The sequence below is a fragment of the Cheilinus undulatus genome, linkage group 23 (assembly GCF_018320785.1).
Source record: "Cheilinus undulatus linkage group 23, ASM1832078v1, whole genome shotgun sequence".
Taxonomy (NCBI): Eukaryota; Metazoa; Chordata; class Actinopteri; order Labriformes; family Labridae; genus Cheilinus; species Cheilinus undulatus.
In genome coordinates, this window is record NC_054887.1 from 5,087,878 (window position 1) to 5,105,083 (window position 17,206).

The 17,206-nt window shown below is 39.9% G+C and overlaps 1 protein-coding gene across 8 annotated transcripts in view; it reads right to left on the reverse strand.

The window, feature by feature from the left end:
• Positions 1-17,206, reverse strand: part of cald1a (caldesmon 1a) — a 127,210-nt gene that overhangs the window by 63,772 nt on the left and 46,232 nt on the right. For 7 of the 8 annotated variants that reach the window (XR_005991554.1, XR_005991553.1, XM_041780505.1 and 4 more), the window contains exon 2: positions 1,434-1,519. Coding sequence is in view for 6 of the 8 variants with exons in the window: in XM_041780505.1 (XP_041636439.1) it covers positions 1,434-1,510 (77 nt within the window). In the remaining 2 variants the exon portion in view is untranslated. Of the gene's footprint in view, positions 1-1,433; positions 1,520-5,143; positions 5,276-17,206 lie in introns of those variants that run through there. The other variant, XM_041780500.1, reaches the window with a different exon arrangement.

The following is a 17,206-nucleotide window of genomic DNA, read 5'->3' on the forward strand; positions in this document are numbered from 1 at the left end:
AAGGAAGACCTCATGGAGGCTCAGGAAAGGATAGGCAGGGGGCCAGATAATAGGTCCTGATAAATGCTCTACAACTAATAAACTAACTGATGAAGCTTTTTGAGGTGTGTTAAAAAAAAAAAATTCTGGCACATGCATTACCTGCAACCCCTGGGGTTAAACCCCCTGGCTCTGGCTGCAGCTGTTAGCACTGGTGTTTGATCATCAGACTTTTATTGAAATGAGGCTTATTTGCATAGAAAGGGGACAATATTTGAGGGCCAAAAATCTATGCAAGCAGCACTTAGCTTAGCGATGCTGTCTGCAGGTAGTTTGCAGTTTGGTGTGTTTATGGGTGCATTGTGAATTTAAAAGAATCTTTTTATCTGACCTGTAACTCTTAAGTTGACATATCACATGTCTCTGACAAACTACTGAGATTTTTTTTTCATTATAGCTTGATTTCTGCCTTTAAAAGCACACAAGCTGACTCGTTCCATATTTTCATTATCTTGACGTATGAGAGCCCTGTGTTTTCTCATACAGTATGCCCTTCACTGCTGCAGATTATGTGCACATTTTTGCATTTTTCCTCTTAGGAAATGTGGCTTTACCTTGAACTGTAGGCCTCCTTCAAAGCTGAAGGTAAACACAACAGAGACTAATAATAGAAAGACATTTCTGTATTCAGAGATGGTCAGAGCTGCTTCAGCCTGTTTTCATTAGTGATGGGGTATCCGGCTCCAGAGAAACCTCTTCTTACAGATACATCAAACAGGCAGAGTGACCTTGGCTGGTATCTGCATCCACATCAACCTCGTCTTTAATTGGAAGGGCTGCAGCACAGATGAAGAGGCTTTAGTTTAAATAAGGCTCTATAAAAGGCCTCCTTGGCACACAATGCATCAAAACCTCACAATAAAACCCCTTTTGCTACTTTTCATTACTACACTTGGCGTGTTACCACTCAATCAATTTGTTGAAATGAACTTTAGTTTAATCAATTTCTTCCATTGAATCAAAGAAGGTTCACAAGGCCACAGAACCTGGGAGAGAAAATTGGAAGGAGGCAGGGAGGGAGGGCATGATTGAACATTCCCACTTAAAGGTCATCACATTGCTTATCAGATTCCTCATCAGCCCTTTTTTCTTCTTTCAGGCCTGGCGGGGAAGCCAATATTTGCTGAGCGCTGTTCTTAAAGACCAAGAGGAGGGTCTAGGCTATTAAAGCTGGCTCCCTCCTGCTCCAACTTGGCATGAAGATCAGAGGAGGCGCACTGTGCATTGACATCCAGAGTTTCATTACCCAGCACGGCTTCACACGACCGAGGTAGAGGGATCTTTAGTGACAGCAGGCCCTGCTGCTGACTCTCAGTGACGACTGACCAGAAAACTCAGAAAACTCGCAGTCCTAATCTGGAGACTTCAATAGGAGACAATCAGATGGATCTTACCGTTCAGCCTCAAGGCGCATCTCCTCCCGCTTCTGCCTCCTCAGCTCCCGGCGCCGCTCAAAGTCCATTTCCTCCATGATTGTGCCCTGTAGGATGACATCATTGACACAGATGCATTATTTCATTCAATTTCAGGAAGGAAGAGAGGAAACGAAAAGTTAGAAACACATTTATTTAAGGGCAGAGGGAAAGGTTCACGAGGATAGAGTTTAAAATATAGGTAGTAGGGCTTTAGTGTTACTTTATTTAATCATAGCCATTTGATAAGCTATTTCACAGAGTAAATACATCCACAATTTCAAAAAAGTTGGGACACTGTAAAACAGACGTCAATGATTGTCGAATCTCATACACCCATGTTTAATTCATAACAGAACATAGACAAAATGTCAGATGTTGAAACTGAGACATTTACCATTTCATGAAAAAAAGCTCATTTTGAATTTTATGGCAGCATATGTCTCAAAAAAGTAGGGACAGGGCCATGTTTCCCACATGTCTGAGAAGTGAGGATACCAGTTGCTGGAGTTTTGGGTGAGGAATGTTGTCCCATTTTTACTGATGTAGGATTCTAGCAGCTCTATAGATGTGGTGCCTCCCAATACCAAAGTATTGGTGAAAGCACTTGTCTGCACTCCAGTCCAGCACCAGGACTCTTCTATTGTGAAGCCATGCTGTTGTGACAGCATTGATAGTTCCTTTGCAGATGTGTAAGCTGCCCACGCTATAGGCACTAATGCAACCCCACACCATCAGACATGCTTGTTTTAAACTGTGCGCTGATAACAAGTTGGATGGTCCTTCTCCTTGAGTCTGCAGGACACAGTAACTGTGGTTTCTGATAAAGAATTTCCATTTTCGATTCATCTGACCACAGAACAGTTTTTCATTTGGCCTCAGTCCATAGGCATACTTGGTACTCCAACAGAGGGGTGCCAAAAAGTAGGAGTACAAGTCAGTTTTTATGGTGCCCCCCCCCAACTTTTGGCCATAGAAATGCAAATAATCTGTAAACTACTTGTTGGAAACTAGTAGGGGATGCATGATATTGAATTTTTGACAAACTCTGTATACCGATATTAATAGATTCATTTTAGCCGATACCTATATTTAAATATGTTTTACATGACTAAAAATTTAGTCCTTAGGAAACAATTTAAGGTTTAAGGATGAAAAAAGAAACAAACTTTTACTCTTTAAACAAACTTTAAAGTTTAAAGAATGAGGATAAATAAAGAAAAAGATCTCAACTTACATAGATCTGCTGGTCCAGCCTAAAGCTCCACTAATTTATTAGTATAAATGGCCAAATTTTATAGTTAATATATGCTGAAATTCACAGCCAAAATATCTGATGCAAATATTGACAGAAATTTTGATATATGCTGATGCCGATATTTGCCTTTTTTAGCTATTATCTGCTGATACCGATATCAGGCAGATAATATCGTGCATCACTGGAACCTAGGGATGGAAAGGTTACTGGTTTTAACATCAACCATTAAAATAACTGTTGGGATGGTGAAGGACTGTGACGTTTAATATTTCCACCTATCAACCCTGCACAGTTAGCAATACTGATTAAATTTCAAACATTATTAAAGCATTTTTATTATCACTGTGACTCATGTCTAGACAGCATACAATGTGGGTTTGTTGTTTACTGAGGTGTACTGAGATTAGAGATGTTCCCATACCAGTTTTACGCTGATACTGAGTGTTTGATATCGGCCAGTACCACGGTAAACTGTCTGGAACAATTGTGCTGTGGAAAAACTGGCACATTATTTCAGCCCTACAGCTTCACCTAAAAAATTAGACTATCATGTAAAAGTTCATTTTTTAAGATGCGCCTGCAGAGTGAACTCAGAACATGTGTCAACAAATAGAGTCATAATGTACAGCCTCTCTGTGACACTTAAATTAGTCATTCCTGCTAATTCTTGAGTTTACTGCTTAATATTAGAAAAAAAAGACACAGAGGGCCACATCACAGGCTCTCTATCTCTCTTTAGCTCCATTATCCCCTAAATGCCTATTATATCATATTTAATTCACACTTTCATGGGACCTCTATCTAATCAAAATGATCAATAAACTACTTAAAAATCTTTTAAATACAGGCAGATAAATGATAAAAAAAAAGCCCTACAGTGGTTTATCTGTTGCCAAAAACATCTTCATGTATCAAATGTGATACAAAAAAATATATATGTAACTTTATGGCAATTTTTCTTCTTTTGGATTTGGGTAGAAGATTAAATTAATATTTCAGTTACAAAAATGAGAATTGTCTTGCTATTATTTTGGTTAACAGGCTTTAAGAGGTTAAGAGCCACTTAGGCCGTCTCTATAATGATCTGCAAGTTCAAGCATGCACAGTTTGACAAAGCATGGGGTTATGATGGAACAGCCTGCCATTGGTTGACAGACCCTAAGAAAGCACTCCAAGAAAATATGTTGGTTAGCATTTGAGCTAGCGGGAATAAATAATTGAAAACCGATCAAAAATGGATCAAAAGATGTTGAATATCAGATCTACTAATGTAGATTTAATCTTTTAAGTCCCTGAATAGTCACCTAAGTCCCAGACTCGCTAGAAGATCTTCCATATTGACAAAAAACTTGTGGATAGCATCACTGGAAAGGCACAACAGCTAGCTTCAAGAGGGGAAAAAGTAAGAAGCTACAGGTAAAAAGTTATGTAACTGTGTCACTTCTTTTCAGACATGACGACACTGGTCTGGAAGGGGTTTTAACAAAGAGAATAATAAACAACAATGCTGCTGCGGAAGGTCTCTTTTTCTTCTTAGCTGCTCTAAAAAGACGAAGTTTGTGCATGCAACTTGCAATGCAGTTTGAATTTCCATTGGGAATAATCAGGTACTTATCTTTTGTTAGCTTACATTGCCTCTAAGCAGCAAAGAAAACTGATCTACAGTTTATAATGACAACAATTAGCATGGCTAAACGAATGATTGCGTTACCAATACCCGTGTTTTCAGCAGTGTCGGACGTATTTCTGATGATGCAATCAGAACCGGAACAACTCTAGTCATAGCACAGTAAGTTTTCATTTTAAATAGTTTAATAGTAGTTTTAAAATCATGTTTAGTTTGTCACCTTCATTTTCTACCTTTCTTGCATGTACCAGAATAGTTTTTGAGTTGACAGAAATGATGTATTTAGTAAAAGCCACTTTTCTACAAAGAAGTACCCATAAAGTCTTATCTCTGTGCAACAAGCCTGTCTGGGATCTTTGCCCACAAACCTTATTTTGGAAGTCTGAGGCAGAAAATGAAAGAATGAAGAGCAGAAAAAAGAAAGAAGAGAGAGAAGCCAGGACAGGATGTTCACTCAATCAGTCAGGAACAACTCTCACTAAAAATACCCCGCTCGGGTACGTGACTGGGTGTGCAGTGAGGACCCGGACCACCCAGGAGCCGCTAAGCCTCCCATCATACATCTATGTATCCCTGCTAACCCGGCAGTAACATCTACAGTACACCGGAGCAGAGTAAACAGACGCTGAGCACGAGGGGGAGAAGACAAAGGTGCATGACAGCTCAGGGAACCGAAGCACAGCACGAAATACAGTCAGGCTTAAATACTGAGACCTGTGTGGTGATAAAACATGAGCAGGAAAATGAACGTGGCAGAAAAGATGCTTTAAAGTGCAGCAGGACAAAGCAAAACTGTAACTGTCATACCTTGAATTAGCCTTTCAAAACTGTACTTCCCTCCACACTACACAAAGATTTCACAATGGAGCGGAGACGTCTGGTAACAGTCTCCCACAGTCCAGCCTCAGCTGACAGAAAAAAAGAAAAGGTCTGTTCCTTCCCCTCCCTGCTAGCTGTCCCTCCCTCCATCCCCCAGTACCCTCCTTCCTTCTCTCCTTCAGCCTTAACCCCCTCCCTCCGTCCCTCCTCTTTTTCTCCCTATCTCTCCTGTTGGCTTTTCCTGTCTTGTTTACCCACATGTCAAAGCTTGGCTAAACTCCGCTCTACAGCATGACTCGACTCCTGATACGAGCTTCCTGAGTGTTATGAGCATGTTTTCCGCCTGCTTTTTCTTTTATTTGCGGCAGACCCAGCAAAGAAGGGGTCAGAGAGGGCCTCTCTGTATGCGGTTATGTGCATATCCATGCACACGAGCATGAAGGCGCAACATTACAGCATTTGTCCAGTATTTAGCTAATCCAGTTACGGCAGATGGTTTTCAACACATACCAGTACGGCTATGCATTGTAAATTCAAGCAACGGTTATGGCTCTATCTGGCAATTTAAATGGACTGCTGTCCTTGTCCCAGTATGCATGCATAGCAGGAGAATCAATCCATTGACTGGAGGATGCCAAGGCCAAACAATAAAGACGTGGACACATTTTATAGTTCTGTGTATTATCTACGTAATCTTTGCTTTACTTTTGGCACAAATGCAATGCACTCTGTCCCTCTAGTCTAGTGGTTCTCAATCTTGGGGTCAGGACCACCTTAGGAGTCGTGAGACACCCTAAAGGAGTCACCAGATACCTTAAAAAAATTAGAATATTTTTAAAATTACACTTTTGCCACTTGACACCAATTTTACCGACTGTAAACACAAATTTTTTTCCAATTTTAGCACATTGTTGATACTTAAAACCCTTTTCTGTCAATTTTAAACCCTTTTTCTGACTGTTTCTGCCACTTCTAAACTGATTCTTGCCAATTCTGCCCATTACTGCCTCTATCAACCCATTTTTACAACCTTTTGTTGCCTATTTTGCCACAGTTAACCCATGTTTGCCAGTTTATATCAATTTTTCATCCCAATTCAACTTTTTTCCACCAACTTTTTTGCACTTTAGAGCAATTTCAGCCACTTTTCAATCCGCTTTTACCAATTTTTGTACCCGTTTTTGCCACTTTAACCAATTTTTGGTTATTTTTGTCACTTTTAACCCATTTATGTTCTTCAAAAATCCAATTTCGCCACCTTTTCTACTAAGTTTAGCAATTTTTTTTAACCCATTTTAATTATGTTTTTAACAAAATTTATTTTCATTTAAAGAAAGCTAAATGAATAAATAAAGTTATATGTTTGTTGATAAGAGTCTTTATTATTCAGGTCAAACATAAATATTACTTTCACTGCTTAACTTCACAATAGATCATGATTTTGCTGACCTTCATGGGCCCCCAGTTTGGCTGGGTCCCAGAAACCTCCCCCTTTATCCCTCCTTATGGACTGCCTTGTCTGCAAACGACTATTCTTGAATGTTCCTGACTGTTTAACCACCTTCAGGTACCGGGGTCCCCAGTCTCTGGCACCTTTATTTTGGGGGTCGCGGGCTGAAAAGGTTGAGAACCACTGCTCTAGTCTACAATGATATTCAAAGGCAGCTGGCAATACAACTTCTGCTATGCTTAGCATTCATGCTCAGCAAATTCCAGGTCAAATACACTGTACACCCTTTTTCCAGTTGACTGTGCTAACATGTTAGCAAGTGGCTAAATGGTTGTTTAATGAGCCATCTTAAAACTAATTCTATATGGTGAACTCCAAGCAGATGACAACATGAATCCTGCTATGCTTTGTTCAATGGTAAAGCTTGGTGCTGAGACCATGAAGCATGTGCAGAACATCTAGAGTCCAGAGTCAAGGTCAGGACATGTTGATGCACACTTGTGTCATTCAAGCCAAGGTCAAGCTCAATGGCATCTCTTTTGTCAAGGCCTTTCCACCCCTGGTGATATGCCCAGAGACTGCTGGTAGTTTTCAGGCCCTTAAAGGAAGTGAAGTCAGTATCCTAGCACTTTAGTTGCACCATCACTTTACTACTTCATTCTTCTTTAGTTATTTAATGGTGGTTAGCAAACAGCCTTCAGATGCACTAAAGCATCATCAACTTCATTGGGACAAGAGCCAGCTTTTTCTTTGATGGATGCTCTAGGGGCTGGACTTTAAAATAAACAAAACCTGAAAGACATTTTGGTCAAATTAACATTTATTTTTTTAAATATCTGTTTTATATTTGATTTAAAATATATGCCATTTTTAGCCTCTAAAAATTAGATCAGTCCATATACCATAGCCAGCCACAAGGGGGTGATTGACATATTTCTAGGGCTGTTAAGTTCTCCATCACTTAATTCAGTGCTAATGAGCTAGTGCATGATGGAAAAACCCATGCAAGAAACAAGTCTTTGGTTTTGACTCTCAAGCAGAAAGGTCAAAAGAAAACCAGTTTTATCGAGAATGAACTCACAGGTATGTATTTATCATGCATCTTATGTGCTAATAATGGCTGACAGGTGGATTTCTGTAAAGCGGATCAAACATTAAACCAATCTGGACATTCTTGTCAGTCTCTTTTGTTTTTTTTTTAACACCTGTTGGGTTAAAAGAAAGAAGAGACCTGATCTACACCAACATATTTGGTCCTCTGAATATTTCTGAATTTGATTATGCTCTTGGGGCGGGATGGGAAGATGTGGGGGGCCTGATGTGGCCCTTGGGCCGCCAGTGATGATCACTTCAATACAGGCACCATCTGGTGTTAGTACCCCGTTAAATCCAGGTGCTAGTGAAAATAACGGGAGACATATTGCTTTCCATTAAGATGTAGTGGAATCTGAATTCATTTTTTTGAAAAGACTGAATATTTGAAATGAAACTGCAAAATGAATATACAGTTTTACTGGTTGGAGAAGGCTCTGCTCAAAAGATGCTCCCTGGAAGCACATTGCAAGAAATTTCCACATGGATAGATATGTTTATGACAATGCATACTGAATAAAATAAAAATAGTTTAAAAGCAATAAATCCAGCAACATGAATCTGAATATAATGGTGCAACAAACTTTATGCTATAAAGGAGGAGGCTGGGGTGGAGGAGGTTCAGCTTTGCCAGCAGCAGCAGCGTGATGACGGCATTAATGACAGCAGGGATTAGTGAGAAGTATTTCAGATACACCGCTGTGTTGAGAGAAAGAGCTGTGATTGGCTGTGGGAGCTGGGAGGCGATAGATGGGATCAGCTGGCTGTAAGCTGATTACAACTCGGCGTATGACTACTATGTCATGCATGAACTAATGCTGAGCTCGATTATTGGTAAAAAAAAGAGTTTGGAAATACTAGGATATTGAATATCAGCAAAAATCCAATAATGTGCATCCCTACCCATAAGCACACTAATATGCACTGTATATGTTCACACAGCCAGGAAAATTGCTGCAAGATCTTCTACTTCACCATCCTCACAGCTACCCCCATCCACCAACACACATGCACAAAAGCATGCATAGTAAACATGAGCTGTTCTACTGTTAAAAAAGCATCTGACTCTGGAGTACAGACATTTTAAATACCACAAGAATCCACTCCCTATGTTTAGATGCATGCTTAGTGTCATTTGTGAAATGGGCGGGCAGGGGGGGCAATTGGCACTTGAACATGGGGCTATTCATACAACCATAATTAAGACAAAATGATAGCAATAACCAAAACCGACAAGGCCTCCAAACACTGCCAGTCTAATCACATACTTCCTAGAAGCAGTGACGCCAAAGGAGACAAAGTTATTAGCAACACAAGCACGGCACTGTGTAAATGCAGACTTATTGCCATGAATCATGCATGATTTATGCAGCTAAATGATCTTTTCATCAGCGTCCAAAACCAGAGATCATTTAAAATAGGTCATTTACTGTTAAATTAAATAAAACATGAATAAACAAACAGAGCTGAGATAAAACTGAGCTGATTTTTGCTGACATTTTGTTTATTGTATTGATTTGTAATGTAAGAAAAGGCATTTTAATGAGCGACTGCATGCACCGCAGGCACATTGTCTTGTCTCTACATAGGAGAGCACCAGAACAGAAGAAGAGGCCTGCGGTTTGCAGCAAAGGCCCTCAGTACGTGTAGAAATGTAACTCTTGTGTATATCACTGAAGGGACCACCCACACTTTGCACGAGCTAGCAAGGGGCAGAACAAGAAAAAGACAGCATTCCACGGAGTTGTGCAACCTGGAGTCACAAGTTTGTGACATTTTCAGACGTTTTACAAGGTCAACCTGCTGCAGCCTGTCCACTATGAAACCTCTTCTTATTTCTTTTCCTACATCTGTCCATTAATTCCACTATTCATCTCCAAAACCTGCATCCACCCACCCCAGACTCCCCTCTTTCTGCGTTTCTCTTCCCCCTCTCTCTGTTCCTTGTCTGCCTCAGCCTTCTACAATGGCTATAATGACACATTTAACAGTCAAATTACTACCTGTCGAGACTGCCAGACCCTGGCACTGAACCCAGCGTCTAAGTGCCAGCCTTTTAAAAAGCCTTAAAAGCCAAGTTGATATTATCCTGACAGCCTCTGGGATTACACTACCTTATAATGCCTCTATCTTCTCACGAAGTCTTGAGTTAAAGCACCAAAACAACGGGCCCCTATAGGCTAAATGGTGCATAGAGTAGATGGAGCAACAGTCCAAGAGTAAAGCTGGAGAACGGGCCAGCGGCATGTCTATTCTGGGGTTTGGTGAAGTGTTCCTAAACCTAGCCGTGTGAGAGCAGACTGGAGCTTTCAGGTTAGATTTGTTAGTGTGATATTCAGGGAGAGTATCCCTCACAACCTTTAAACATACACATTAATCTGCACATTATGGAGCTATGCAAGGAATGCTACTTCAACCTTGATTCTGGCATAGAAAGAGTCTCATCATGTGTGGTCAAAAACCTCTTTATGGATGCTCTACAGTGCAGTGAATGATGGACGTTAACACAAAAACGGGCTGTTACAGGTTATATTCCTGCTGTTAGGCTTGTGAAGGAAGAAGCATGGTGGCTTGTTAAAGCAAAATGTTACACTGATTAAAAAATACCATCTTCATAACTGTAAAACCAAAAAATTTAATAAATATGTTAAAAATTAGACACTAATCCTGCAAAGCAGAAGTGATGGAAAAAATTGTATTCACCTCAGAATGTCAAATATGGATTTCTAGCAGTCTTAAGGAGTCCAAAATGTTGGAAAAACAACATTTGAAACAGCGGAAAGTTTAAGCACAGCAAACCTATTGATGGTATTCACAACTTCTCTGATGCAAAGAGGCAGCTCTAGCATTAGCAGCTCTAGCTTGCAATTGGAATGCATGATAATATTGGCATCATATCTGCTGATATTTACTACTGATAGAAAAAAATCTGTGTTTATCAGCAGTAAATATTGGCCATATAAACAAATAACTCAATGGATTTTTAGGAACAGACCTGTGTCAGCTTAAGTCTTTATTTTCTATCATCATTCTTTAGACTTTAAAGTTATTTTTAAGCACTGATGTGTTATTTTGTATTGTGTATTGTGCATCTCTATTCTAAGTGGCCCTTATTTATCAAACGTGCATATGCCAGGAATTTGGGTGTATGGTCATTTCCACTCATTTATCAATCTGGACATAATCGTAAGATACACTCAAATCACACACAAGGTCTGAGCTGAGCAAGTGTTTTTTACCTTAGTGTTGACTCGCTGTGCAGCGTGAATCTGGCGGTGTGTATTCCACAGCTGAACATTAACAAGCACAGAAATAACTTTACATCGGATCACAATCAATCAGAATGTTTGATGATTTAAATCAGGGGTGTCAAACTCAATCACAGCATTCTGGATTTTGGTCTAACCCGAGGGCCTAACTGTCAACCTAATTTCACCAGTAATAAAATATGAAAAAAAACAAACAAACAAAAAAAGCCTGGGCACTGATGATAAATGGTTTTGCTGTTCAAAAAGATAAGTCTAAAGGCTTAGAATCTGAGAAAAGTAAATCTATTAGTTCACAAAGGTCAAAACATGAAACTGAAATTGAAGAATTATGTTTTTTAAAGGAAAATATATTAGAAAGAAAGCCAAAATCATGAGTTAAAAGGTCTAAATATGAAATAAAATGTGTAATCATGAAATTAAAAGTCAAAATATGATTCAAAATTTAAATTGTGAGTCTAAAAGGTCAGCCAAAGGCTGTAAGAAACAGGAGCTCACCCAGCGCTCTAAAATATTAGACTTACTATTGAAATGTTTGGCAAGAAATAGGAATAAAAATTACAACAATTCTTCCTTTGTTTCATATCCTACCGGATTTTTCAGGCTTTCTTAAATGTCTTTAAGTCTTATGATCAGTGAGGAGAGCAGTTCATCTCCACCATAAACCAGCATGTCAGTAGCTGCGTTTCCATCACCCTTGGAAATGCACAAAATCTAAATAGCTCAATGAAAAACTGGTAATGAGACAACTACATTTCCATATACCTCTCAAATATCACAATGAAGTTTTTACACTCTCATGAGGAGGTTTTTTTAGACATTTTGATATAGAAATAGATCGCAAAAGTGCAATGGAAACACTTTTTCCACATTTACAATTCACAGGACGTGACGTACAGTGTCACGTGACCAGTTCACTCCGAGACAACATGGAACGGTACGTGTGGACAGAAGAGGAGATGGGACTTTTCTTAACATTATACTTATATCCTTATACTTTGCGTTTGCCATCCATACGGACTTTGCCTCTGAACTATCTTCTGCTGCCTTCTTCTTTTCTTTAAATTTATCAAGGGAACAGAATTAATTCTCATATCAGCTGGAGTTCTGTTATCCCCGACAAGTTTGTTAACCACAGCGGTGATTTCCTTTCACACGCTGTTTTTCTCATTCTCTTTAATTCCACTTTTCAGGCTGAAAACAACAAATGTTTAATTTCAGTTTCTTCTCTGACGTGGAAATAGACACCCTAATAAAGAGAGCAGGTTTCTTTGCCGTGTTATGTACCTCCATGCCGTAAATATTAGGGGCGAATAGGTAAGACTGGTACCTTTACAGAACGAAAGTACGGGTCGGCTTTTTGGGACCCTTTCCTACTTTTGCTGTATGGAAATGCAAAAAAGTGTGCCGTGCCGTACCCAGTAGCTTTTGTTGTTTACATATCTGCTAAGTTTATTGTAGACATGATGAAAAATGTTCAGTCAGCAGCTATGGGCGCTGGTCTAGCTCAGTGGGTAGAGCAGGCGCCCATGAACAGAGCTACAGTCCTCAGCACACATGTTGCAGGATTGATCCCCAATCCCAGAATGGTTTAGTGAATGTCTCCTCCCACTCCCTCTCCTCATATTTCCTCTCTTCAGATGTCCTGTCGGCAAAAAGCCCAAAAATTAATCTATAAAAAAAAAGGAATGTCACCAGTAACTGCTTCCACTTTTTAAACTGCACACAGGGTTATCACAAATGGCAAGTTTCTTATAAACAGTTGGCTGGCTTTAACCCAAATATTAAAGTATTTATCAGTTCAAGCAGAAGTGCTGTTTTTGTTTTAGGATTTCCTCTGTGTGTTCACATTAGGCTGCATTATCTTTAACACATTTTATTAAGCTTTTAGAGTCTCTCATAATAATGTGCAGCTCTTTAGTGCACAGCAGACTGGAGTAAATCCTAAAATAAGCATCCCTTTTTAACTTAGCGGAAATGTAATGTGCATTTGGAGTCAGTTTGGAAAAAAAATCTGAATAGAATCAAATAATGATATTGAAAATTCACGTTTCTACTACCCTGCTGTATCAGCCTCTAACTGGCTAACTTTCTAGCAACAAGGTCCTACCTAGTTTTGTTCCTAGATAACAACTTTCTTTATCTGGTTAAATGTGCATTAATACTGTATTTAACTGACTGGGCCTAAGTGGAGAAAACAGTCAAACTCATCACAGGGTCACTATGACAGATATATGATGTGAGGCTGGTGTGCACAGTAGAGTGTGGCTAAAGTTAGTAGCTAGCTACCTCTCAGTTTTCTAGTTCAAAATATTTCCACATTGCAACATTTCTAGAAGATGCTAATGCTAAGCTTTTATGAGGCTTCACTACAGTTTTAATAGTAGTTTAAATACTTTAGGCCCGATTTATAAAGAAGATGGACTGTTATTTAACTGAGATGATATCTAAATGTTTAGCTGACTAACCGCTCAACTCTTTAGTCCTAGCAGAAAATGTCTTTAAATGGTGCAACAATACTCAGCTATGGTGCTGTGAAGAAGAATGTGTCCCCTTACTGATGTCTTATATTTTTGCACACCGTCACACTTAATTGTTTCAGATCATCAAACAAATTTTTAATATTAGACAAGGATAACCAAAGTCAATACAAAATGCAGTTTAAATTATGATGTCATTTATTAAGGAACAAAAAGCCATCCAAACCAATCTGGCCCTATGAGAAAAAAATCATTAACCTCTATGTTAGATTCTGACACAACATTTCTTTTAGAAAGCTGACTTCCATATCTAGAACCACACCCAGATCCTTTACATAGAACCCGTCTGACAAATGGAAGAAGGCTAAGATATCAAGAAGTGCCATCTTAAGAAATTCAGGAACAGATGAGGAACAGTCCATGGCATCTATCGGTCTGTAAAGGGTTACAATGCTACTACTGAGGCCCTGCTGAGAGCCATCACCTACAAACACAAAAAAGCAGTTGTAAACCTCGAGATGACTAGATCGGCACTATACGATCTCAAGTCCATGTACCCTTTGGCCCAATTATCAGTCTCAAAAGGGTTACAGAGTCACTTCTTAGGTTTAAGGACTCCAGTGAAGCATGGTGAGAGTCATTATCCACAAATGGAAAGAACTTAGAACAGTGGTGAACCTTCAGGTGACTAGATTAACACTGAGCAATCTCAAGTCCATGTACCATATAGTTTAATTATGAGTCTGGAAAGGGTTACAAAGCCATTTCCAAAGCTTTGGGACTTCAACAAACCTTGGTGAGAGCCATTGCCCACAAATTGAAAAACCATGGAGCAGTTGTGAACCTTCGGTTGACTAGATCAGCACTATACAATCTCTAGTCCATTTACCCCTAAGCCCAATTATGAGTCTAGAAAGGGTTACAAAGCCACTTCTTAGGTTTAAGGACTCCAGTGAACCATGGTGAGAGTCATTATCCACAAATGGAGAAAACTTGGAACAATGGTGAACCTTCAGGTGACTAGAACAGCACAATACAATCTCAAGTCCATTTGCCATCTAGTCCAGTTATCATTATGGAAAGTGTTACAATTCCACTTCGAAGGCTCGGGGACTCCAGCAACTCAAACTGAGAGCCATTATCCACAAATGGAGAAAACTTGAAACAATGGTGAACCTCCCCACAAGGGACCGGCCTACCAAGATGACTCCAAGAGTGCATCAGTGGCTCATCCAGGAGTCCCAAAACATGTAAAGATCTGAAGGCCTCACTTGACTCAGTTAAGGTCAGTGCTCACGATTCAATTACAATAAAGAGATTTGGCAAAAATGGCAACTGTGGGGGAGATTATGACCTCAAGCTCAAGCGCACTTGGATTATGCAGCAGGGAAATTATCTCAAATGATCCCCAGTAAGCCAGACTGCCTTAAAAAATAAAGGTTTTTGAGTGGCCTAGTCAAAGTCTGGACTTAAATCTGATTGAGAGCTGTGGCATGACCTTTAACAGGATGTTCATGCTGTAAAACCCTCCAATATCCCTGAATTAAAACAATTCTGCAGAGGAGAGTGGGTCAAAATTTCTCCACACTGATATGAAAGACTCACTGCCAGTTATTGCAAATGCTATAGGACTGCAGATGATATCCAAAGCTCCAAAACTCAGTTTTTAGAGGCCACACTTTGATATTTTTTCTTTTAGTATCTGAAGTGAATAACTGAAAGACTATGGAGACAGAGGAAAACACAAACCGCAGTCTGCTGTAACCACATCTATCTATAGCTTAAAAAAGGAATGGTGCATTATTACAGAGCAGAGTTTCCAGAGTATGAACATAAAAGTAAACTATAATATCCTACATGAACTGCTGCCCTCCTCTTGGCCTCTGGAGAGGAGAGGATGGATGAGGAGCTCTGCAGCTACGGCGTCCCAGCTGTGCAGGTGTTCAGGTGAAGGGAGGTATTCCAGAAATCTGGAATGTGAAAGCAAGGCTGGCACAAAGCCTTGTCTTTCTAGTCTTTGCATCAATGGGGGGGAAATATTTTGCCCACCTGCATGAGTATGTTAGTATGTTGGAGACCTCATGAACCACTTTCACTCCATAAGCCACGTGCCACTGAACTACCGTGAAAATTAGATTTCACAAGTGATGGCTTGAAGTGCTGCAGTTAAACATGCTTGAAATGAGAAATGATAGAATGAAAATAAATAATGTCAACTTTGACTGACACTACAGACAGTATAGAAGGGAATCCTGTGAAGGACATGATCCCCTGACTTAGAAAATAAAGCACTGAAGCACAGCAGTTTGTCTTCTTCAACACCAGCTCAATATTTCATAAGCCAGGCAAAAACTTCCTGTCAAAAGCCAGGAAAGATAGAAGTACAATAGTGTCCACATTCTGACAAATTTGAGGCTTTTACTGAGATGGAGGGATTGCCTCACTTCAAATGCTGTCTGCCAGACTACCTTGACACATGTGAATCATCTCTTTCTCAACAGAAATGACAGACAACCCTCCCTCTTTGTCTTCCCTAACAGCCACCTTAACTTAAAAGGTATCCTGTTTGTTTCTAAGAAAACGCCATATAGTCTGGTTCCAAGAAACTACAAGGTTATTTTTACATCCAAGGTTTCAGTGTTTGTCCTTGAGAGTGGTGAGTAAAACTGGAGACATGTATGTTTTGTTATAATGTGCATATGTCCGAAGATTTTTCTTAAATCTGGGGTTAAACACTGTTGGGTGCAAAATATTATCATGATTTCTTGTTAACATGACATGAAGAACTCTTATTAGCCTACATGTGTGTTAAGTGCATTCAGTCTAAAGTCAACTGACCTTGGGGTCTGGGCTACAGAAGGACATGCTAATGCTAACTGCACAGCTTTACAAGAAAGTCATTATCCTGTGGCATTAGTGAGCTGATTCTTGGTTACAAAAGAAAAGTCATACGTCACATTTTCATCCAAGGCCAAATGCATTTTTGTTGTTGGTGACTGCATGTCCATCCGTGGCTATTCTTCTGAACATAACACTTTGAGATCACTGTCAACAGTTTCTCTTTCTCTCTGCTGTCAATATCATAAACAGTACTCCGGCCCTCCCCCCAACATACTCGCACTGAACTCGAAAACAGCAGAGAGAATAATGCATGTTTTTTGATAATGCAGGACCAAAACCTCCTGCCACAAGAACAGTTTCTCCCCCTCTGCTGTCAGTATCATGAACAGTACTCTGGCCCTCCCCCGACATACTCACACAGAACCCCAGCACCAGCAGACAGAATAATGCATGTTTTTTGACAATGCAGGACCAAAACCTCCAGCCATGTGAGCAGTTTCTTCCCCTCTGCTGGCAGTCTAATAAACAGTACTCTGACCCTCCCCAAAATACTTGCGCTGAACCCCAGAACCAGCAGACAGAATAATGCAGTTTTTTTAAATAATGCAGGACCAAAACCTTCAGCCATGTGAGCAGTTTCTTCCCCTCTGCTGAGAGTCTTATCAACAGTACTCTGACCCTCCCCCCAACACACTCGCACTGAACTCCAGAATCAGCAAAATGGAAATAATCAATGCTTTTCAATAATGCAGGACCAAAACGTCCTGCCACAAGAATAGTTTCTTTCCCTCTGCTTTCAGTCTAATGAACAATACTCTGGCCCTACCCCAACATGCTGTCACTAAACCCAAAAACCATCAGACAGAAAAATGCAGGACCAAAACCTCCTGCCACAAGAACAGTTTCTTCCCCTCTGCTGTCA